At 41.0% G+C, this 22,782-nt stretch overlaps 1 protein-coding gene across 1 annotated transcript in view; it reads left to right on the top strand.

The window, feature by feature from the left end:
• Nucleotides 1–22,782, top strand: part of HERC6 (HECT and RLD domain containing E3 ubiquitin protein ligase family member 6) — a 49,567-nt gene that overhangs the window by 15,127 nt on the left and 11,658 nt on the right. The window contains exons 8-16 of the mRNA XM_058666640.1: nucleotides 978–1,045; nucleotides 5,551–5,669; nucleotides 6,188–6,247; nucleotides 9,092–9,185; nucleotides 9,839–10,028; nucleotides 12,339–12,490; nucleotides 13,899–14,006; nucleotides 19,705–19,836; nucleotides 21,061–21,204. Coding sequence (XP_058522623.1) covers nucleotides 978–1,045; nucleotides 5,551–5,669; nucleotides 6,188–6,247; nucleotides 9,092–9,185; nucleotides 9,839–10,028; nucleotides 12,339–12,490; nucleotides 13,899–14,006; nucleotides 19,705–19,836; nucleotides 21,061–21,204 — 1,067 coding nt within the window. The remainder of the gene's footprint in view (nucleotides 1–977; nucleotides 1,046–5,550; nucleotides 5,670–6,187; nucleotides 6,248–9,091; nucleotides 9,186–9,838; nucleotides 10,029–12,338; nucleotides 12,491–13,898; nucleotides 14,007–19,704; nucleotides 19,837–21,060; nucleotides 21,205–22,782) is intronic.

Below are 22,782 nucleotides of genomic sequence, written 5' to 3'. Positions count from 1 at the left end.
AATCATTTGTAAAGATTGAAGTGATACTGAAGATCTTAAATGTTGGATTAAGCACCATGATAACTCACTTAAAACTTTTCTTTTTTAATTTGAAAGGCATACAAAGAAGATAGACTTGGAGTTTTTTCTGCTAGTTCATTCTCCTAGTGTCAGGAATGGCCAGGAATGGCCAATGGCTGGGAACTCAGTCCAAGTCTTTTACATGTGTGGGAGGAACCTGGTTTCTTTAGCCATCACTTACAATGCCTCATCATAAATAGAACAGGAAGCTGGCATAAGGAGCTGGAGCTGGGGTTTGAACATAGGTACTCTGATCTTGGCCTTTTAACCCTTGTCTTCACTGCTAAGCCAGATTCCTGCCTCTCAATGTATACTCTTTTTTTTTTTTTAAAGATTTATTTATTTTATTACAGAGTCAGATATACAGAGAGGAAGAGAGACAGAGAGGAAGATCCTCTGTCCGACGACTCACTCCCCAAGTGAGCCGCAACGGCCGGTGCACGCCAATCCGATGCCAGGAACCTGGAACCTCCTCCAGGTCTCCCATGTGGGTGCAGGATCCCAAAGCCTTGGGCCGTCCTCGGCTGCCTTCCCAGGCCACAAGCAGGGAGCTGGATGGGAAGTGGAGCTGCCGGGATTAGAACCGGCACCCATATGGGATCCCGGGGCGTTCAAGGCGAGGACCTTAGCCGCTAGGCCACGGTACCAGGCCCCTCTCAATGTATACTCTCATAAATTTAAGCAAACCTCTTCTAATGCACGTCAGGCTGTCCTCATTATACAACTTTATGGAAAACTGAGATTCCAATTAAATGAATATATGACGTGATCAGATAAAAATTAATCTTTTGTGATATTTGTAGCCAAAATTCTTGTTAGGAGAATATAAATTGCCAATAAACAAATCTGACTTGGTAATGAATCATTTATTTCTTACTTCTAAAAACTCTAAACTTGGATTTGTAACTTTCTTTTAGACCTGGTGGACGTTCAAGTCGAACACATTTTTGCTGGAACATATGCTAATTTTGTAACAACCTGTCAGGTACTTAATATACTGTTTATTCTAAAAACTGCATTTCTCTATAATTTCAGAGCATTATTTCAAATATTTTTTGTCTGCATTTAGATTTTTTTTACTAAAAAGAATAAGGTACTCTGTTACAATGCTTTTCAAAATGTATGAGCAATTTCTGCTTCCTCATTTGTTAAACTTCCTTGAGATGTGAACCCAATGCAAATTCATTGCTTCTGTACTAGCATCTTTCTAGTAAGTAATAATAGTAATGATGATAATAGCATCAATGATTAACATTAACTTCAATAACCATGTATCAGGCACCAAAGTATTTCAATTGGATTGGGCCAGCCATGTGGGATGGGGCCAGGTTGAAATGTCCCTGGAGAGACGATCCAGAAGCTAAGGTGGAGATTGGCTTTGCTATGTAGGTATTTTCAGCCAAGGTACTTAAAGCTAAGTAGGGTAAATATGCGAAGAGGGTGGGGCAAAATCAAACCCTGTCAGATTTCTGCATGAGAAGTCAGATGCTAGAGAAGGAGCCATGAAGGAACTCCTTGAGGGTAACTCAGGGAGGGTTGGCTCATCAGGTTGATAGAAGAAATGAGTGGGGAGCATGCAGCCTATGGACCCTGTGAGGGCTGTGGAATCATTGGGTCTGACTCTGCCATGGCACTTGCAGGCGGGACTTGAAATTCAATAAATCTCTAGCAGGCTGACTTATAATTTGCTAAATCTCTGTGGCCAGCAAATGAGGTTTTCAGCATCCAAACAGCTCTTGGGCAAACAGAGGCTCCCTACTCCTGCCAGAAGGCGGAAAGTTCAGAAGACATGAGATGCAATTGAGAAATCAGGCAAGGGTATTATGGAGAGTTGGTTTCTGTCTTACTAAGCTTGTGTTGCTTTAGCGGAGAGAGGGGGAAGATTTGCAGACAAGAGGGAGATGCACAGAGAGGAAGCTCGTGAGTGGAAAGGATGTCTGGGCCAACTCTGGAAACTGGGAAGGGATAGAAAATAGAGAACCAGAGGGGGCGTCTCTTATGGTACTTGAGAAAGTGAGCAGTGGAGGAAGCAGTGTCCTGGAAAGGCACAAGGATGCAGACTCCAGTGCAGGACTGATGGCTTTGATCAGAAATCTCCATCCCACTGGTCAGAGGAATAGCACCTCTGAGGATGGGTGGATGGTGGGAGGAGATTGCTGGAATATTCTTGGTGAAACATGAGGTAGGGTCCCCACCTGAGTGTCACAGAGGCAGAGGAGTGCAACAGGAGTAAGAGTGAAAAAAAGCTGCATGGGAGTGAGAAAGCAGATGTTCTTAGAAAGAATGAGGTCCGTTTCAGATCTGTGTGCCTTAACTTAAGATGATGCCAGTCAGCACAGCTGTGCAGTTCTCTCCGGGGATGAGCCCTGAGTGGTTTCCATCCATTGCTTTTTGCCAAGAAAGAGCATATGACAGCATGAATGGTGGTGAAGACAGGAAGGTGCTACAGTTTTCTTTCTTCTTGTTTTACTTCAAAGGCAGAGTGTGTGTGTGTGTGTGTGTGTGTGTGGTCTTTCATGTGCCACTTCACTCCCCAAATGGCCATATCAGCCAAGGCTGGATCAAAATGAAGCCCAGAACCAAGAATCCATGATGGTCTCTCATGAATGTGCCAAGGGCCCAAGGACTTGGGCCATCTTCTGGTGCTTCCCCAGCCCATGAGAGGGAGCTGGATTGAAAGTGGAGCAGGCAGGACTCAGACAGGTGCCAATATGGGATGCCATCATTGCAGAACAGCTTTTACCTGCTGCACCACAATGCCAACCCTGACGTGCTATCTACAGTTTTTAGTGAATGAAGGGAAATGACCTAGATATTGTGTCATGATTACAAAAAAATGGGAGGACAACACAGGATAATGTTATTTACTTTAGATATGTGTGTGTGTGTGTGTGTGTGTGTGTGTAGAGGAGGAGCTGAAGCAGAAAATAAACCAGTATGGAAATGTCAAAAGGGAGCACCTCATAGTTCCAAGGTTTCTAGCAAGTGGGAGGAAAAAAAATCTTCCCAATTAAACTATGGAGGACACTCAGGATGCAAATGAAGAAGCTAAAAGGAAACGAACTTTTCCCAAGAGGTCTTTATTTGTATATTGAACAAAAGTGACACAGGACATCATAACTCATTAAAAATGTGGTGGCAGTGACATGGGAATACTTGACAGCAGAGCAGGAAGACCTCCGGAAGGCTTTAAGAAGGACATTCAGTTTTGACTGTCCAGTTTCCAGTGAGTTTTGGCACTTCTGACTGGAGTAGCGAATAGAAGCGTGGACCTTCAAGCCAGGTCCCCAAGCCAGGAACATCCACATCACTGAGCAATTTGCTGGATGCAAGTTCCTTTTTTCTTTACTACTTTAAAACTGTTTTTAACTGTAGAGATGAGGCACAGTGAGGGTGGGAGGAGAGAGAGAGATTCCATCTGCATTCATTCCCCTAATCCCTACATGGCAAGAGCTGGACCAGGGTTGAAGTCAGGAGCTGGAACCACTCCATGTCTCCCACATGGAAGGCGGGAACCCAGTTACTTTGAGCCTTCACTGCTATCCTCCGGGGTCTAGCTACAATTTTTTCATTTATTTTAAAAGTTTTTTTAAAAAAAAGATTTGCATGTTTTATTTGAAAGAGTCACAGAGAGAGGGTGAGAAGCATGTGGAGAGAGAGATCCTCCATTTGCTAATTCATTCCCTAAATGGCCACAATTCCTGGAGCTGGGCTGGTTGGAAATCAGGAGCTAGGAGCTTCCTCTGGGTCTCACATGTGAGTGAAGAGGTCCAAGAATTTGAGCCATCTTCCACTGCCCATCCAGGCCATTAGCAGGAAGCTGGATCTGAAGTGCAGCAGCTGGGACACAAATTGCACCCAAATGGGATGCAGGTGCCACAGGTGGTGGCTTTACCTGCTACCTCATAGTGGTGGCCCCTAGCTACAAATTTGTGAGTTCTGCTCTGATCCACTAGATCAGAACCTGTGAGACTGTGGCCTAGCAATATTGTAATGAGGCACAGCCATTGATGGCTCACACCCACTTGTCAGGTTAATTAACAGCAGACAGGATACAGAAACAGAATTTCCACCTCTGCCCTTCCTACCTCTTCTCGCACATTCAAGTTATTGAAGGTGGAAAAAGTGTGCTGCCCTGCTGCTTTCTGTTCCATTCAGAATAGCTGACTGTGGGAAGATTGCTCCAGAGGCTCCACGGGTCTGGCCTTTTCTGCCTCCTTTTGTGCTAGGTTGGGTTAATTAGTTTGGGCTCTGGTAACTCCTTTCCTGTCTAAAACTTTGTACTGCGTGGCTCTCAATCTGATTGGAGGATGAGAGCTTAAAAACTCCTAACTTTGGCCACTTGGCACAGTAACTCCTGGAGTGTCGCTGGAGCTGCTGTCACCAAGCTTGGGCAATAGACTGCCCCTAACAATATGTGCTTTAACAAACCCACCAGGTGATTCTGATGCTGATAAAAGCTTGATTTAATCTTAATAGAAGGCCAGACAAATTGGTATTACTATTCAGTTGTAAAGAAGGCAAGTTTGCCATTGACAGTTATATTCACTGTGTTGTACAACCATCACCGCCGTCCATCGGCAAAACTTTTTCATCACCCAAAACAGACTTTGAAACTATTAAATCAGAGCTCTTTATTCCCTTCTTCCTGAGTCCTAGATAATCTTATATCTACTTTCTGTCTAGGAGTTTGTTTATTCTAGATAATTCATGTGAGTAGAATCATACAATATTTTTTATACTGCATCTAGCTTACAAAACTCAGAATGATTTTGCAGTTCATCCACATTGAAGCATGTACCAGAATTTCACTTCATTTTAAGGCTGAGTAATTGATTTTATGCATTTACATCTTTGTTAATCTAGTCATCTGTCAAAGAACACTTGTATTGTTTCCATCTTTTTTTAAAGCTTTATTTGTATTTTTTGAAAGAGAGTGGCAGGATGAGAGAGGTTTTTCATCTTCTAATTTACTCCCTAAATTTGTACAAAATTTACGCCTGAGCCAGGAATCAGAAACTCAATTTGGGTCTCTCAGGGGATGACAGGGACCCAGGTACTTAAGCCATCATCAGCTTCCTTCTGGGAAGCTTCTAAGCTTAGTAGGAGCTGGAATCAGAAGTGCAGCGGAGACTCAAACCAGATATCAGACCAATGGGACTCAGGGGTCCTGAGCAGCATCTTAACTACTGTGTCAAGTGCCTGCCCCATCATCATCTTGTTGTAAATAATGTTTTCATGAGTATTGATCAAGAACTAGCTTTTGAGGCCCCCATTTCAATTCTTTTGTGTTATCCTTGTTTTTTTAATGATAAACTGAGGTTCAGACTAAGCAGTGTAACCCAGGTCAGGAAGTAGAACAACAAAAAGCTGTCTATGCCAGGCTGCCTCCAGCAAACACCTACCTGAGTGGCAGTACCAAATGATTTGCCATTTCATCTCTTACTCAGCGTGTGTGTGTGGTCATTTCTGTTTTTTTCTTCCTTGAAGGATGTTGCTTCCACAAATGTTCCCAGGAAAAACCTTCCAGAAATAAGCCGAATTAATCAATCTCTGATAAGAAAATGGACAGCAGTGAAAAGAAGAAGTGATGAACAAGAGGCTAAAAGGTGGCTCTCCCTGATCAATCTGAAATCCCTCTTATCTGTTTCTGAAGCCTTGATCATTTTACTCTAGACTAAGAAAAGGGCCTTTGCACTTTAACCATGATTCTCTTCCAGCATCTCTTAGGTTCAATAGATTGTTGATGTATGCAGCCGTGCACTTTTTATTTAACAAATAAAAATATATATTGCATACGTATGATAGCACAGGTACTTTAGTAAAGTGAGAGGAGTTGGAGGGAATAAAAACTCGCAAAACTGCAGTAATATGGGCTGTTTTCATATTGTTGTAGTTTGCTCTCTGAAGTTTTGAGAGTTCTGATCTCCAAAATTATGAATTTTCTTTATAAAGAGCTTTTGTGAGATTGAGCAGTTATTTGTACAAAGTGTAATTGGAATTTAGAAGACTATTTAGGAAATAATTCTCTTCATTAATAATGTTTCCACAGTATTTATTCAGACATGAGATTAAAGAAGGCATGATTTAGAGAATTTTGACTTAACCATTGTCATTACTTTTTCAGGGAAATTAGAATGATCTTTTCATCACCTGCTTGTCTAACTGCAAGTTTTTTAAAGAAAAGGTATGATTTATATGAAATTATCCTATGTTTAAAATCATGGGGATATTTAAAATGGATAGTTCTTAATGTTTCTAGTTACTTTTGTGAATTTTGTTATCTATATGCAAAAAGTCCAGCCTAGAGATTGTTAATAATCATTTTATGATGGGATTTGCTGAGACCACCCCAAGTTGTGATTACTAATAAACATCTCGTATTTCCTCTGAACTCTCTTCTGCTATTATTTGACTAGATCAAATGACATTTTAAAAAATGATTTTATTTGAAAGGCAGAGCTATAGTGAGAGGGGGAGGGAGGGAGAGAGATTCTCTGCATTTACTCCTCTAATGGCAGAGGAGGGAGCAGACCAACCCAAAGCCAGGAACCAGAAATTGTATCTGGATCTCCCCACCCCACATAAGGGCAGGGATAAGCACTTGGTCCATCTTCTGCTGCTTTCCTAGGTACTTTAGCAGGGAACTGGATGGAAGTGGCTGGGGAACTGGAATAGTCAAGACTCAAACCAGCATTCATATGGGATCCTGGTGTCAGAAAGGCAGCTTAACCCCTTGGACCACAATGTAGATGTCCCAAAGTCCTGAATGATTATTTTCAGGATTTGTGTATTCACAATGGATTCATTTAATCTGATATTGCTTTAGTTACTTAGATGCCAACAGTGAACGTCATTATCTATCGTTTTTTCTGTGAGAACAATAAGGAGAATGGGTCTTGTTTTACTATAGAGGAAAATATAATTTTACTGCTGCTAACTTGGCATTAAAAGGTTCTGCATGTTGTGCTTCCTGCTGGCCACTGAATGGTACTCAGTTGATCCTCCCATCTCTTGTGCCCACAAAACTTCCATTAGTATAATTGGTTCTTAATCCAGGGACAGTTCAAGTCAGCTGGGGGGCCTGACTGAATGGTTGGGGCCTAACAGCTTCATCTGAAAAGCCCAGGAAAGCTAACTGCCACAGCTTCTCAGTAGCAGCTTCTTTACATATTATCTTTATAGAATCCAAAATAGAATCCTTATTTATCTATGTTGATCCAGCCAAAGACAAGAAAATATGTTACTGAAAGAAGCAGGTCAGCTATTTGATGGCCACAAAAATCAAGTGGTGACACAGGCTTTGGTTTCTCTTTCGTTGCTGGCCAGCAAAAGGAGACAAGTGGTGTGGCCTGCCTCCCAATAGTGGTCTGACGGGAAATTTCATGGATTTGGTTAGAAATGCTGGCAAGGGAGGCTCTGACCTGCTGGGCTTGGAATCAGGCCGTTTAAGGTAAAATTTAATAAGATAGGCTCAGGCACAGGGTTTCCTAATTCATCAGACTCCTGGCTCTGAAAGGGCTCTTGTACATGTAAGTTCTGGTCCTACTTATGTCTCTTTGGTTTTGTTTTCTGTGTGTACGCATGTCCTTCTGCACATGAACAACCATGTCCCAAATGGCTCCGTTTAAAATAGGAACTTTGTAAGGTATCATCAGACCTTTATGGCTGAAACCTATTCAAGCACAGTCCAGAGTAGGTTGGCAGAAACAGGAGGTTTTTGGGTTTCTGGGGTTTCAAGAGGAAACCCAGTTAAAGGGAACTCTGGTTTCAAAACCAGGACACTGTTTGCCTCTTCTTGGGTCCTTCTTATCTTCCATTTGCTGTCCTCTCTTTGTTACTGTCATACACTGGAAAGGGGAGACAGTTCTAAACAATGGATTATATTTCTTCCCCACGCCAACAGCAGGGAACACTTTATACATTTGGTGGTCCAGCACTGTGGCACAACAGGTTAAGCCACCATCCAGTAGTGCTCCAGTTGCAATCCAGCTCCCTGCTAAAGTGCCTGGGAAAGCAGCAAAGATGACCCAAGTGCTTGGGCCCTAACACATGTTTGGGAGACCAGAATGGAGTTCCTGGCTCCTGCCAGCCACCATTTGGAAAGTGAACCAGCGGATGAAAGAGTTCTGTCTCACCCTGTTTCTCTGTAACTCTGTTTTTCAAATAAACAAATATTTGAAAAATAATATTATGTTTCAAAGCAGACAAAGTATTCATGCATGTTTCCCAGGAGTGATGAATTCTTAAGATGCCGAAAGCTGTAAAGAATACATTTTAAGGAGAAACTTACAAATCTTGGACTACCTGCACAAACATTTTAGCCCCAGTACTTTTTCTTGATGATCTATTACTTCCAATATTATTGAACTTTTTAAATATCACTCAAAACGGCCTGTGGATAAGATACTCAGTGAGATCACCACACCTAGGCGGTGTTGCCTTGTGGGAGGGGGAAACTGGGAACTTGATGGGTTTTGGGTAAATATTCAGCAGAATATTTACAGAATGGGTGGAAACACCAAGATAAGGACTTTAGGAATGGGATTCAAAGAATCTTTGGGCCCAAACTCTCTATTGCTGTATCTGTTGAACAGTCAATGAATCTTTCAGAAAGTTCATATAATGAACGCACAAGGGCTTCTGAAAGAATAAAGTCATGCTAATGAAAACAAAGTTAGATCAATGTAAATAGGTGGATGTGGTTGGTAGGTAGTTTCAATTCTTAGTATACCAGGCATGTGTAAGAGTAGATGGCTTCTTCAATGATCAGAGTTAGCAAATACAACTGTGCTAATATTTCATCCCAAACTTGATTTTACTAATACTGAGATAATACATTGTTCTCTCTTAACCATGAGAATATAAAATTTATAAGTTTTATTGTGTCAAGTGAGTTAATGATTTTGAAATGAAGCAAACTTTTAGAAATTCCATCTTATATATAATAAAATAGAGCAACAAATGACTTCATTTATAAATATTCCCTTCCATCTGTTTATATGATTTTTTTTTACATTTCTTGTCAAAGGGAAATGCAAGAAACCATTTCCATTGATGTGGACCTAGAAATGGCAGGAAATATCTTCAAGAAGTTAACAAAAGAGAAATGGATTTCGTCTACGGTAAATAGCCAATAATGAGAAAGAAAATAACTTCTTTATGAGAGGTGCCATTACTGTAGTCCTTCTGCTCAGGCTAGAAGAGGGGGTCTAGTGTTCATCATGAGGTTTCTATGTTCTAGACATTGTGTCTCACACATGGGTGCCAGGCTCTCAACTACTCAAGCCGTCATCACTGCCTCCAGTCTGTGTTAGCATGAAGCTGGAGTCAGGAATTGTGTCTGCACCATGGACACTCTAAAATGAGATACGGGCATCTTAAGCACTATACTAAATACCTGCCCAAGTTTGTGTTTTCATTTTGTTTTCTATGATCTCTTGGGAGCTCCCTTGTACTCAGGTCATGTTTACAGGACTGTCCCTGTTAGAGCGCTGTTAGTTGGGACCCTATCCCTGGTTCACTCACGGGGTCCTTGTGCATGTGATTTCACTCTTTTGCCTCCATGCACGCTGGTGTACAATGGGACGGGTGGCTCTCACACACCAGCTCTGGGCGTCTGGGATGCACGAAGGTGTGGCGTTTCACCAGTAGGTTTCAGAAAGACCAACTGATGAGTTCGCTTGGAAGTGGTCAAGTGAAACCCGTGGTCTCAGAGCTTGTTTCTCAGACTATGTTCCATGTGGGATTTTTTTTCTGGATCCTGTTCCCATGACAGATAACAACATGTCTTCAGGAAGATCTTCTCAGAGCTCTCCCTTGCCGTTCTCCACACCAAGAAGCTTTGTTAGTTTTCCTTCTGCTCCCAGAGTGTCCTGTGATGTGGGACCCTAAGAATTCAAATGAGCTGGTGGTTCCATTCGCAGAGGCAGTTTGTGAAATGAATGACAGGTCTTTAAAAATCCTGAGTAAGTTTCATGTCATATTATGTTTTTTTAAGAAAAAATTTATTTATTTTTATTGCAAAGTCAGATATATAGAGAGGAGGAGAGACAGAGAGGAAGATCTGTCCAATGATTCACTCCCCAAGCGGTTGCAACAGCTAGAGCTGAGCCAATCTACAGCCAGGAGCACAGAGCATCTTCCGGATCTCCTACGCAGGTACAGGATCCCAAGACTTTGGCCGTCCTTAGCTACTTTCCCAGGCCGCAAGAGGGAGCTGGATGGGAAGTGGGCCACTGGGATTAGAACTAGCACCCATATGGGATCCTGGCACATTCAAGGCGAGGATTTCAGCTACTAGGCTACTGGACCAGGCCCTCTCGTATTATCTTTGTAGGATTGTAGTCTGAAGTAGAAGGGTAACAAATTCTATATATGCGATGCCAAAAGTACACAAATATGCACATACCCAAGTATACATGGTATAAAAACACTGTAAGGATTAACCGAATGCTATGAAAACCATTAGTACTATTGCACAGAGCAGGTGTGATGGACATGGCAGGTTCTTAGACATGGCTTTGACATCAGCTTAATAACTATACACTTTTCAGTGAAGACCACTGTGTACTTTAAAAATTTTGCTTGCATTATTTTAAAACTTTAGATGTTTAAATCAGGCGATAAAAAACAAACATTAAACATTATTATTTACTTTATTCAGTACTCTGAACTACATTTTATTATTTTAAGCCAGTGATGAAGATCCAAAGCTTAAAAGGTAAAAAAGACATGTACAGTAAAATTATAAGGCAACAAGTTCCTGTACTGAGTGGTTACAGATTCCGGTTTCTTGCATAAACTTAAAAAGATATTCACTATATAGAAACTTACATAAATGTGTTGTTTATAAAGAAGCTTATTTATTTGAAAGGCAGAATTACAGAGTATGACAGAGAAAGATCTTCCTTCGACTGGTTCCATTGATGTGGACCTAGAAATTGACCCAAGGGCACATGATATGGCAACTGTCAGGGCCAGGCCAGGCCAAAGCCAGGATCTAGGAATTTCTTCTGGATCTCACATCTAGGTGCAAGGCCCAAAGCATTCAGGTCATTTTTTTAAAAAAGATTTTATTCATTTTATTACAGCCAGATATACACAGAGGAGGAGAGACAGAGAGGAAGATCCTCCGTCCGATGATTCACTCCCCAAGTGAGCTGCAACGGCCGGTACTGTGCCGATCCGAAGCCAGGAACCTGGAACCTCCCCCGGGTCTCCCACGCGGGTGCAGTGTCCCAATGCACTGGGCCATCCTCAACTGCTTTCCCAGGCCTCAAGCAGGGAGCTGGATGGGAAGTGGAGCTGCCGGGATCAGAACCGGCGCCCACATGGGATCCCGGGGCTTTCAAGGCGAGGACTTTAGCCGCTAGGCTATTGTGCTGGGCCCTAAAGTTTATTTATTTTTATTAGAAAGGCAGATTTACAGAGAGAAGGAATGACAAAGAAAAAGATCTGTCCACTGGCTCATTACCCAAGTGATTACAATGGCCAAAACAAACCAATCTGAAGCCAGAAGCGGGGAGCTTCTTCCATGTCTCCTGCATGGGAGCAGGATACCAAGGCTTTGAGCAATCCTCTCTTGCTTTCCCAGGCCACAAGCAGAGATCTGACAGGAAGTAGAGCAGCTGGGACCTGAACCAACATCCATACCGGATCCCAGCATGTATAAGGCAAGGATTTAGTCACTGAGCCATCATGGCAGTTCACCTCACCCTGAAATTTTGAAGAATTCTCATGCATCTATTATAATTTTGTTATTTCATTTTTTTTTTACATTTAGGTCTTTGATCAAGCTGCAGATCATTACTTTTTTTTCTGGGTCAGTTTCTGATTGGTCCTACACATTTTAAGATAAAGTATTTATTTACTTTCATGTTATTGGAAATGCAGAGGAACAGACATGAAGAGAGAGCTCTTCCATCCACTGGTTCCACTGGCAGTTTTCTGTGTTCGTTTTCAGGCTTTACAGATACCATATAATATTGTTTTAAAATCACAAAGTTCACATTTCAACCCATGAACAAAGTTCATCCAATTCAGGATTTGAGCTTTCATTTCTGATAACAGTTAACCAGGTCAAACATTTCCCTCACATCTATGAGAAGTAAGTGTTGTCCAGAATGAAGTCCCTAGAAAGGCTGTTTTATGGATTGTGACATCAGAAGCGGAAAAGCTATTAATTTTTCACACTGAAGAACCTGATAGTGACAGGTAGATGGGAGTGGCTGGGGCATGGGAGGACTGTATTTATCACAACTGTATTTACTTCTCAGAAAAGTGTTGGGGAGCCTTGCAAGAATCTTCTCTGAACACACTGGTCCAGATGCTTAAAAAAGCTGTTGTCTCTCAGATTAAATCCATTAAACATCATAAAACTGATAAAAATCTGAAAGCTCTTCTAGAAACAATGAAAAAGGTGCATAAGGTAAGGGCTCATCTAAAGAAATGTATATACTGCTTTATTAAATTGCAATCTCCTTGGTCTCAGCTGAAGTCTTTCTTATTTAAATATTTATCTGTTTGAAAGGCAGAGTTAGGGAGAGAGGGAGGGAGGAGGAGAAAGAGACAGGCAAAGAGAGATTTTTCTATCTACTGCTTGTCTCTCCAAATGTCCCCAGTGGCTGGGGTTAGGCCAGGCTGACTCCTGGAACCCAGAAATTCATCCAGATCTCCTGTGTGCATAGTAGGGACAAAATGACTGCTTTGCTAAGTGCACTAGCAAGGAGCTGGGTCAAAAGTGGAATAACAGGGTTTCAAACTGGAATTCCAAAACCGTATAAGGCCATCATAAGCAGCAGCCCATTAACTGCAGTTTTAGGAAACCAAAAAAAAAAAAAAAAAATCATGAGCAAACATTCTTTAAAATGTAATCAGCTCTCAATATATGCAGGGAACTGATTCTAGAACCAAAATCCATGGATGTTTAAACCCCTTATAATATTTACATATAACCTATGATCATCTCCTTAACACCTTAAATTAACTTTAGGCTACAATATAAACTACATGTGAATAGTTGTTATATTGTATTGTTTAGGAAATTATGGCAAAGAAAAGCGGTATATACACCGCTTCATTACAAATGTGGGGTTTCTTTTTCTTTTTTCTAAAGATTTAGTTATTTATTTGAAAGGAAGAGTTACAGAGAAAAAGCTGGCTTACTTCCCAAGTGACTACAATGGCAGAGGTTGGGCCAGGTTTTTGTTAGGAGCCTGGAACTTCATTTACGTCTTCCATGAAGATGGCAGGAGCCTAAGCATGCAGTCTTCATCTGCTGCTTTCCCGGATACATTTATGGGGAACTGAATCAAAAGTAGAGCAACCAGGATTTAAACTGGTGCTCTGATTACAAGCAGTGGCTTAATCCACTGTACCACAAATCTAACCCCTATTTTTGTACCAGTTTAACGCTATCCTAGTTACTGTATCTTTATATTAATGTTAATATGCAATAAAAGTTGAGATAGTTTGTACTATGTCTAACAAAATCGTGTATGCCAAGTTTATTTGCAGTAACGAATGGAGAAAATGCTAAATTTGCCAAAAGTTTGTCGGCTTTTCTTGGTGTTTTTTAGACTGAAGCTCTAGAAAAAGTTTCCAGTAAACCCAAGCTCTAAGAATTAGTTAACTAATCCTCACTGCCAACATCTTATATCTTTGACAATATTTTTTAATTAAAATTAGAAAAATTATAGGCAAAAAATGGAAATTATATAGAACTCTGTCATTATCTGTTCTAGGTATTGATGAAACCATCATTTGTATAATATCAATAACTAGCTTAAATCACTTATTGATATAAAATGGAATGCCTGTGATTCTGTTCTCTTTAGGTAAACAAAACTGCCTGTCGACTGCCGGAAAATGCTTTCCACATACAGGAGCTCTCCAGCTTCCTTGATACACAGAAAAATAGATGGATGCTCCCCAAATACTACATGGTTAGAATAACATTTGTGCTTATTAAAATGTCTTGGAAGTGGGGCAGATCACTAGTAAGTAGTAGCCTCTAATGAATGGAATTTGGAAATTTCTTTATTGTAATGGTGAATTCACCAAATTAGATGATACTTAAAAGCTTAAAAAGATCTTTCACCTATATCTCTAATCTGTTTTCTACAAAATTCAAGGTGATATGGGAATGATTGTTTTTCTTTTCATTATAAAAACAATTCTCTATTTTTTTAGGGAACTGAAAACACTTCCAGTTTCATTTTCCAAGATTTCCCGTTTATCCTCGATTTGCTTTCCAAAATTAAATTACTGCAAACATATTCATTGGCCAAAAAGCAGGTTTGTTATATGTTATATTCATATATTTTGTATTGTTATAATGAAATCCCCAGGGTAAGGGACTTTATAAAACAACGAGGTGCATTTAACGTATGATTCCAGAGATCTATGTTGAACATGGTGCCAGCATCCTGACAAGGACGCTGTCTGTACCCTGTTGCATCCCAGGGTGGTGGAGCAGAAAGGGAATAGGCCATGTGCTGAAGAGGCCAAGTATGTGAGGCAGCCCAGCCTTGTCACCTCCTCTCAGGAAAACCAACTCATTCCTACAGACCAGCATCAATCCTTTCTGAGGCCAGTACTTCCATGATGTAATCATCTCCCATCAGACCACCACCTCTTAAAGGTTTCACCATCCCAGCACCACCACACTGGATAATGGACATACACACTCAAACCATCAGCTGTTTCCTGAGATTGTTTTGTTTCATATATAAAAATTTCAAACCAAAACAATATACAGATAAGTAGTCTAATGAAATTCATCGGCAAGATACACCACTTTGGTATTTTGCCATGATTTCGTCATCTGCTGATTTTATTGTGACTGTTTTTGCTAGATCATTGTAAAGCAAGTGGCAGCCTCCATTTCTCTCCACCTCTCTGGCTCCAGTGCTTTCATTCTGGTTGTCTAAGTCCTGTTTATGCAATTTCATCAGTGGATTCAGGTGGCAACAGGAAGTCTTCCATTGCAATACTTCCTGTCAGTTTTACATACTTTTATACATACAGAAGTGTTTATTTAATCATTTTGTACATTTTTTTTGTTAAGTTTGCCTTATAGTGATGTTTCTTTTTTTATTATTTTATTTTGATAATCTTTACATAGTTGGTTAGGGCACAAAGGGTCAAGGACTACAGGAAAGTGGGTAAGACCATTGTTTCCATATTATTCTTATTTTTTTTCTAGATCTGGGATAAGGGGAGAATCAAGGAAGAAGCCCCACCCATATAGTGATGTTTCTAATCTTATCTTTCTCTTCAAAGTCATTAATTGGAAACTTTTCCTCATCAGTCTGGGATATTTGCTTGTCCTAATTTTTTTTAATAGTGGTTAGTACTTTCCCTATAATTAGTAAGTTGTGTCAAATTGCCTGGTAGAGTATATACTAGCTAACTTTCTTAGCATAGTGCATGAAATGCCTCTTCCACATGTTGCCACCAATGTGGTGTTACCAAGCTTTGCGGTCTTTTCCAATGTGATGAGTTAATCATAATTCAATTTAACTGGAAAAAAAATCTTTTTATTTATCTGAGAGGTGGAGAGACAAAGACAAAGAGCTTCAATTGCAGCTTCATTCCCCAAATGCGCCAAACTGACTTCTAGCTGGGGAGAGCTGGGAGCCAGAAACTCATTGCAGGTCTCCCATGTAGGTGGCAGGAACTCAGTTATTTGAGTCATTGCTGCTGTTTCCCAGGATGTGTCTAAGTGGGAAGCTGGAATCAGAACCTGAGGCAGGCATGGAACCCTGACAGTCTTATATGCAACGTGAACAATTTTGCTAGTGTCTTATGCATTAAGCCAGAGATCTGCTGCTCAGCTTATTTCACTCTGCATTTCTTCTTATTACTGTCCTTTCTTTAGAGCCTACCTATTGTTACCCTATTATGAACAGTGCTGACACTAGTAAGCTGATCTTTTTTGCTTTCCTCTCCTCCTCTAACCAATTTCAGTATTGACACTACTTTGTTCTTAGTGCCAGTCTTTGTATTTTAATCTCTTTAAGGTTCTTGTAGCTTGATTTATAAGCTCCACCTGATACGTTTTGATTCCCAGATAATGCCTATTAGTCAACGACTCAGTTGTGTTTCCCACCTGCTGTCATCCTTCCAGTCCTTTCTGGTAGTTGTCTCGTTCCCACATGACATTTCCATACTATCTTGTTTCTTCCCATCAGCCTTCATGCCCTGGTTTACATACTGTTCATCTTCCAGATGTTGTGCTAAAGATTTTCAATTTTTTTTTTGATCTCTGAGGCATGCTTTCTGGTGATGTCTCAGTAAAGGATTTTATCAATCTATGATTGTATTTATTTATTTTTTTAAATAATGATTACATGGTTGATCAAGGTGGGAAGGATCAAGGTTTAGGGAAAATTGGGTGAATTCATTGCTTCCAAATTTGCTATTTCTTCTTGTTGTTCCTAGGGGAAAGCAAAAAATAAAGGGAAAAACTACTCATGACTTTCCACACGTCCCAGTACCCAGGGATGAGGAACCACCACCTTGGCCCGGCGTAGAGGCCTAGCGGCTAAAGTCTTTGCCTTGAATGTACCGGTATCCCATTTGGGTGCCGGTTCGAACCCTGGCAGCCCCGCTTCCCATCCAGCTCCCTGCTTGTGGCCTGGGAAAGCAGTGGAGGATGGTCCAAAGCCTTGGACCCTGCACCCGCATGGGAGACCAGATGGAAGATCTTCCTCTCTGTCTCTCCTCCTCTCTGTATATGTCACTTTGTACTTAAAAAAAAAAAAAAAGGAGCCACCACCTTGTATCAACCCAGAGTCCCAATGTGTACATATTCCGAGGGTTCTGTGCAAGTGGTTTGGATAGTTTTGAAATGCTGCCAATTTCACTGACCAAGGATGCTTGGATTGTATTCTTTAAAGATAGGACTCAGAAATCCTACTCATCACTGACTTTTGTTAGCTATTCAAAGGACATAGGCCATCTGGAGGAAACAGAGAAGTCTAAGATTCCATATGCACAAAAGGCACCATTTTGATTAGGAAGCATTTCTTTTCATACTCTATTAATTACAGAGTGTATAAAACATTTTCCGTGTACCATACTCTATGTAAACAACTTAAAAACAAGGTAAATAAATCCCATTGACAGCCTGAATAGATAAAGACTGTTCCTCTAGGTATTGTTAAGAGTGGCTGGTATCAGTATGTTTATAGGTAGATTTTTGTCAGATCATCTCTTGTTTCTGAATCATCTCTTTTTATTTTCCTATCCTCCTTGGAAAGTGGAGAAGATAGATTAAGCCTTCCTCCCCAAACCTAATTGCCGCATAGGCTTCCCTTAAATCCTTCCACCCCTCCTGTGTTCTTTCATACAATGTTTCTTTCTATTGAACCTGTCTCATCTGTTAATAAGAAATTGAAGCCTGAATGAATAGTGGACCCAGGTAGAACATTCTGGAACTCTGGGGAAGAAACTGGGTGAAATTGGAAAGATGACTTCAAAATCTTGTTCTCTCAAGAGGAGATGATGAATATTCAATATCATAAGCTCCAAACTGGGTTACCAATGCACATGTGTCAGTGTAGAAAGGAAAATCCAATTTATAGACAAAAGGAGTAGAGAAGCAGAATAAGATACTACACAGCAGCTTTCCAACCAAGCTTATGCTAGGACAGAGAAGGTACGAAAATCTCTCCTATTATAGTCAGTGGTGGACTTTGTTAAACACTATGTGCCAGCCAAGTCCTTGGGGACATACTGCTTGGTAGTCAGTAGAATGGTATGTCAGAAATTACAGAAAAAATGGAATTAAAAGATAAACTGACTTTGGTGCAAACATTATTTGAACTCCATGTAGACTAGGCATTGTTGTCTAGCAGGTTAAGCTGCAGTTTGGCATACCAACATCCCAAATCAGGATGTTCAGATCTGGCTTTCTGCTAATATAAACCCTGAGTTACTCAAGCTATCATTGCTATGTCCAACGATATACATTAGCAGGAGGCTGGACTCAGAAGTCAGGCTTCAAACCCGGGCACACTGCTGTGGGCTACAGTGTTCCAGTGAGCATCTTACTCAGGTTGAACATCTACCCCATGTGTAAGAATTCAGATTCGTTTTGCATCAAAATAAACTTATTTTTTTTTTCAAAAAGATTTATTTTTATTGGAAAGACAGATGAACAGAGAGGGAGATACAGAGAGAAAGACTCCCCCCCCATCTGCTGGGTCACTCCCCAAGTGGCCACAACGGAGGGAGCTAAGCCAATTTGAAGCAAGGAGCCAGTAGCTTCCTCTGGGTCTTCCATGTGGGTGCAGGGTCCCAAGGCCTTGGGCCTCCTCAACTGCTCTCCCAGGCCACAGGCAGGGAGCTGGATGGCAAGCGGAGCATCCAGGACATGAATTGGTGCACAGATTGGGATCCTGGTATGTGCAAGGCAAGGACTGCAGTCATTAGGCTACCTCACTGGGCCCAAAATAAACTTATCTTTAAATTCCATCTTCTGTGAACATTTTGAAGCACCCCCATTTTGCCAAAACATCCAAGAGATGTAGACTCCCAAGCCACAGAGATGATGCACCGCCAAAGACCAGAGGTAGTACCTGTTTCCTTTTTCTGTCAACCTGGGGCTTCTTTTGGAAGCGAGAGAGGGAAAAAGGGAGGAAGGAAATCACCTTAAGATAAACCCAGGGAAATGGGTTCATTTACACATTTCTCAGTGTAGAGAAGTAGCAGAAATGCAGGACAGAGGTTTTTCAAGTCCTGAATCACATGTACCTTTCAGAGGAAATTAGATAACTATCATGGACAAACATACTCCACCATAAAAATCTGGGCCAATATCCCAGATTTCACTGGCCTTGCTGCAACTACTACCTGTCAGGTTCCCAATGTGCCACACTGCTTTAGGAGTAATAAAAGGTCTATTGTCCTGGTGATATATCAGACCCCTGGAGTAGTGCTGAAGGTCCAAGCAAGCGAAGCCAAGTTCTGTACTAGATTTCTAATCTGAAAAAATTTCAGAGAAACAAGATCAGGGACTAAAGTATGAGGGAATATTGAGAAATCAGAAAATCCAAAGAGCAGTATCAGGATGTACACAAGCATTGCTGGATATGAAATGAGGTCACCAGGGGGTCTGTTTTGAGAGGGTTCTGATGCAGTTTGAAGATCAAGTGGCTGCATCCTGATAATCTGATAGAAAAGTGACCTTTTGTTTTTCCTCTGGCCCTTTTCCTGTGTTCACAATATCCCTGAGCTTCTGAGCTCCCTTTGTCTTATTAGGATTATGGCACCAACACTCTGTTTCTTCAATCTGATGGCAGATGGATATTTCAGCATGTTAAATACCAATATTTCCCATTTTTATTACTATAAGTGACCTGAGATAACTTTTCAGTACTTGGTTGCCCACCTGCAGTAACTGATCCTCCATACATAATTCCTAGGTGTCATGGTTTGTCTGATTCTGATCCTGTGATTGCTTTATCATTTGTAGTATAGATATGATGTTCTTTTGTATAATTACCTTATGAGTGAGTGTATCTAGCAGTGGGAGGATTAAATGCCTGTATACAAAGTATGTTTAGTAGAAGTATTAATCCCTGGGTTCCAGTGAGGTCAAAAGAAACAGCCAACTAAAATCTTTCTTTTTTCTAGATGGTTCAAATGAGCCCACGCCGGAATCCCACTTTTTTTTTTAAACTTACAGTAAGACGAACTCACTTGGTTGAAGATGCTCTGCGTCAGTTATATGCAGCTGAAAGCCATGAACTTCATAAAAATTTGGTGGTATGTTAGAAAGTGTCTTTGAACATTTTTAGTGGTGTGAAATGGAAACATTCTATAGCACACTAAAAGCTCTTTCAAAGAGCTTGCATTGAAGCTATGGTCATCACTCTTCTTGTTTGCAGAAGTCCCTTCTCACCCTAAAATGAATGGTAACAGAAGTTCCAGTTCTCTTTCTTTTTAAAAAAGATTTATTTATTTTAATTGGAAAGGCAAATCAGATTTACAGAAAGAAGGATAGACAGTGAGAAAGATCTTCCATCTGTTGTTTCACTCCTCAAATGTCCTCTCCGGCCAGTTGAGCCAATCTGAAGCCAAAGCCAGGAGCTTTTTCCAGGTCTCCTTCATAGGTGCAAGGTCCCAAAGCTTTGGGTCATCCTCTACTTTTTTTCCAGACCATCACCTGGAACACAAGTGGGCACCCATATGGGATCTCGATGCTTGCAAGGTGAGGATTTAGCCATTGAGCCATCACAGCAGGTCCAGACTGTTTCATTTCATGGTGGGTTATCATTTAACTATTAATTACTTTGGGCTTTGAAAATGATGCACCATAGCCTAAACTAAGTGGCACCATAGTTTGGTGTTTTGTGGAGGCTGGTTGTGTTGGAGTAGGTGTGCAGGAAGGATCACATGGTGAACCAGGAAATAGTTAGGCTAATCTTCAAATCCAGACAACCAACGCCAGCAAGAGAGCTACCGCCATGAGCACATCCCCAATGACCTGAAGACCTCTACCATACCCACCTCTCAGATACCTTAATGAGATCACATTAAGACAGCAGAGTTTCAAAGCTGCGTAAGTTTAGGAAGCCAGTTTCTCTTTAAAAGTCTGTAACAGATAGGGTTCTGTTGTGTGACGTTTCTGAGGCGTTTGAGGAATGAATCAGTATATGGGGGATAGCTCTCTCTTAAATTAAAAAAAATAAAAAAATGTAAAGATATTAGTAAACATGAGTAGAGAATGCCCATCTCCACTTTCCCTTGGCACTTGTGTTAGTCTGAAGGATTTATGCGTTTACTCTTTGGCAATCTCAGTGTAAGTAGGTTCATGGCCTCTTCTGATCAGGAGCAAAGTGGAGGAGCACAGATTGCAAGGAAGAAGGACAATATGTGAGCTGGTAATACTGGTGATACGGGAGTGGACATTAGAGGCCTAACAGTTTTCCATGAAGACTGAAACACTACATTTTGAATTTGGACCAGGAATATCTTGTTTTTTCTTAGGTTGAATTTGTCAAAGAAGTTCGTCCTGAAGCTGCAGGGGTCCGTTCCGAATTCTTCCATTGTATGTTTGAAGAGATGACCAAGCCAGAATATGGAATGTTCATGTACCCAGAAGAGGATTCCTTAATGTGGTTTCCTGTCACAGTGAGTCTTTTATTTCTTTCTTAAGGTTTTTCAGAACAGAAAAAAAAAAAAAAAAAAAAAAATATATATATATATATATATATATATATATATAACATCTAGAGCCACATGAAAACCACAGAAAATAATATCAAATTAGGTTATAGTGAGCCTTATTACTCACATTTAGAACCATGTTTTATATGGCCCAGGGGTAGCATCTGCAGTATTACCACCTGGGAACTATTAGAAAGTAGAATCTGAGGCTATACCCTAAACCTGCTGAATCAGAACATGAGCCAGGTGATTCATTGTATGCCTGGGGCTTTGGGCCCAAGGTTAGCAGATTCAGATCTGACAGGTCAGAGAACAGCTTGGAATGATTTATGGCATTGAGGAGTACACAAGGGATTATGGGAGTGAACAAGTCCCACAACACATGGTCTGCACGCTGGAGACCCTCCCCAGATGTTGATAGCCTGGCTCTGTGCATGTTTAGGGGGTCTCAGAATCAGGGGAGCTAGGGGAATAACTCTCACTACAAATGCCTGAGTGCCAGCCAGGGAGACTGTGGGACAAAGTCCTGGAGGCCACAGGCTAGCAAGCTGAGGGGTCTTACATCTGAGACAGGAACTGGGCAGGTCCCAGCCCTCAGAACAGACTAGCTGCTTTCTTTATTTGTGCTGGTGCCTGCTTATGTTTAGGCCAGATCTTCTCACGTTGTCCACTTAAGACTCCCATGCTGGTCTCAGTGAGAAAACACCCTCACAGACAGTTCCCCCAAGGAACACTTTTCAGGCTTTGAGGTATTCCTGTCTAGTGAAGTTGACATCTACAATTAGCCATCGCATTCCTCAAAGTGTAAACATTTTCCTAAAGGAAAACAAAAACAGAGTAGCAATGACAATAAAATTTGTCTTTTATTTTTGAGTTAGAAACATAGGGGCTAGTAGTTGTAAAAGGAATCACACATTGAGCTCCCATTTAATGATCCACTTCGTCAGCTTTCAAGTTGTTCTTCCAAATGACATGGCAGGAGTTTGAAATCCAGAAAAGACAGAGAAGACAAAAACTAAAATGAAAAGCTGTAAAAGTATACTGAAGGTGCTTGTAGCTTTTGGAGAATAAATGAGCTCCCAAAAGATGAGTGGGGGGTTGGTATTGTGGCATAGTGGCTAAAGCTGCTGCTGTGACGCTAGTATCCTATAGGAGTACCATTTCAAGTCCCAGCTGCTCTACTTTACATGATGCTTCTCTTTCCATCTTGCTCTCTGCTGATGGCTTGGGAAAAACAGTGGAAGCCAGCTCAAGTATTTAGGCCCCTGCTCTCCATGAGGAAAACCAAAACAAGCTCCTGGCTCTGGTTTGGCCTGGCCCAGTGCTGACTGCTGCAGCGATCTGGGGAATGAAGGAACAGACAGACAATCGCTCTCCCTCTCCCTTTTTCTCTCTCTCACCCGGCCTGACCTAGCTCTTGCTATTGTAGGCATTTGGGGAAGTGAAGCAGTAAACAGGAGACATTTATGTCAGTCTGCATTTCAAAAAAAAAAAAACAATTATTAAAAAAATAAATAAACCTTAAAAAGAGGGCCAGCATTG

The sequence above is a fragment of the Ochotona princeps genome, chromosome 7 (assembly GCF_030435755.1).
Source record: "Ochotona princeps isolate mOchPri1 chromosome 7, mOchPri1.hap1, whole genome shotgun sequence".
Lineage (NCBI taxonomy): Eukaryota > Metazoa > Chordata > Mammalia > Lagomorpha > Ochotonidae > Ochotona > Ochotona princeps.
The sequence above is the reverse complement of the archived record's forward strand: the minus strand, read 5'-3'. Positions and strand labels throughout refer to the sequence as shown.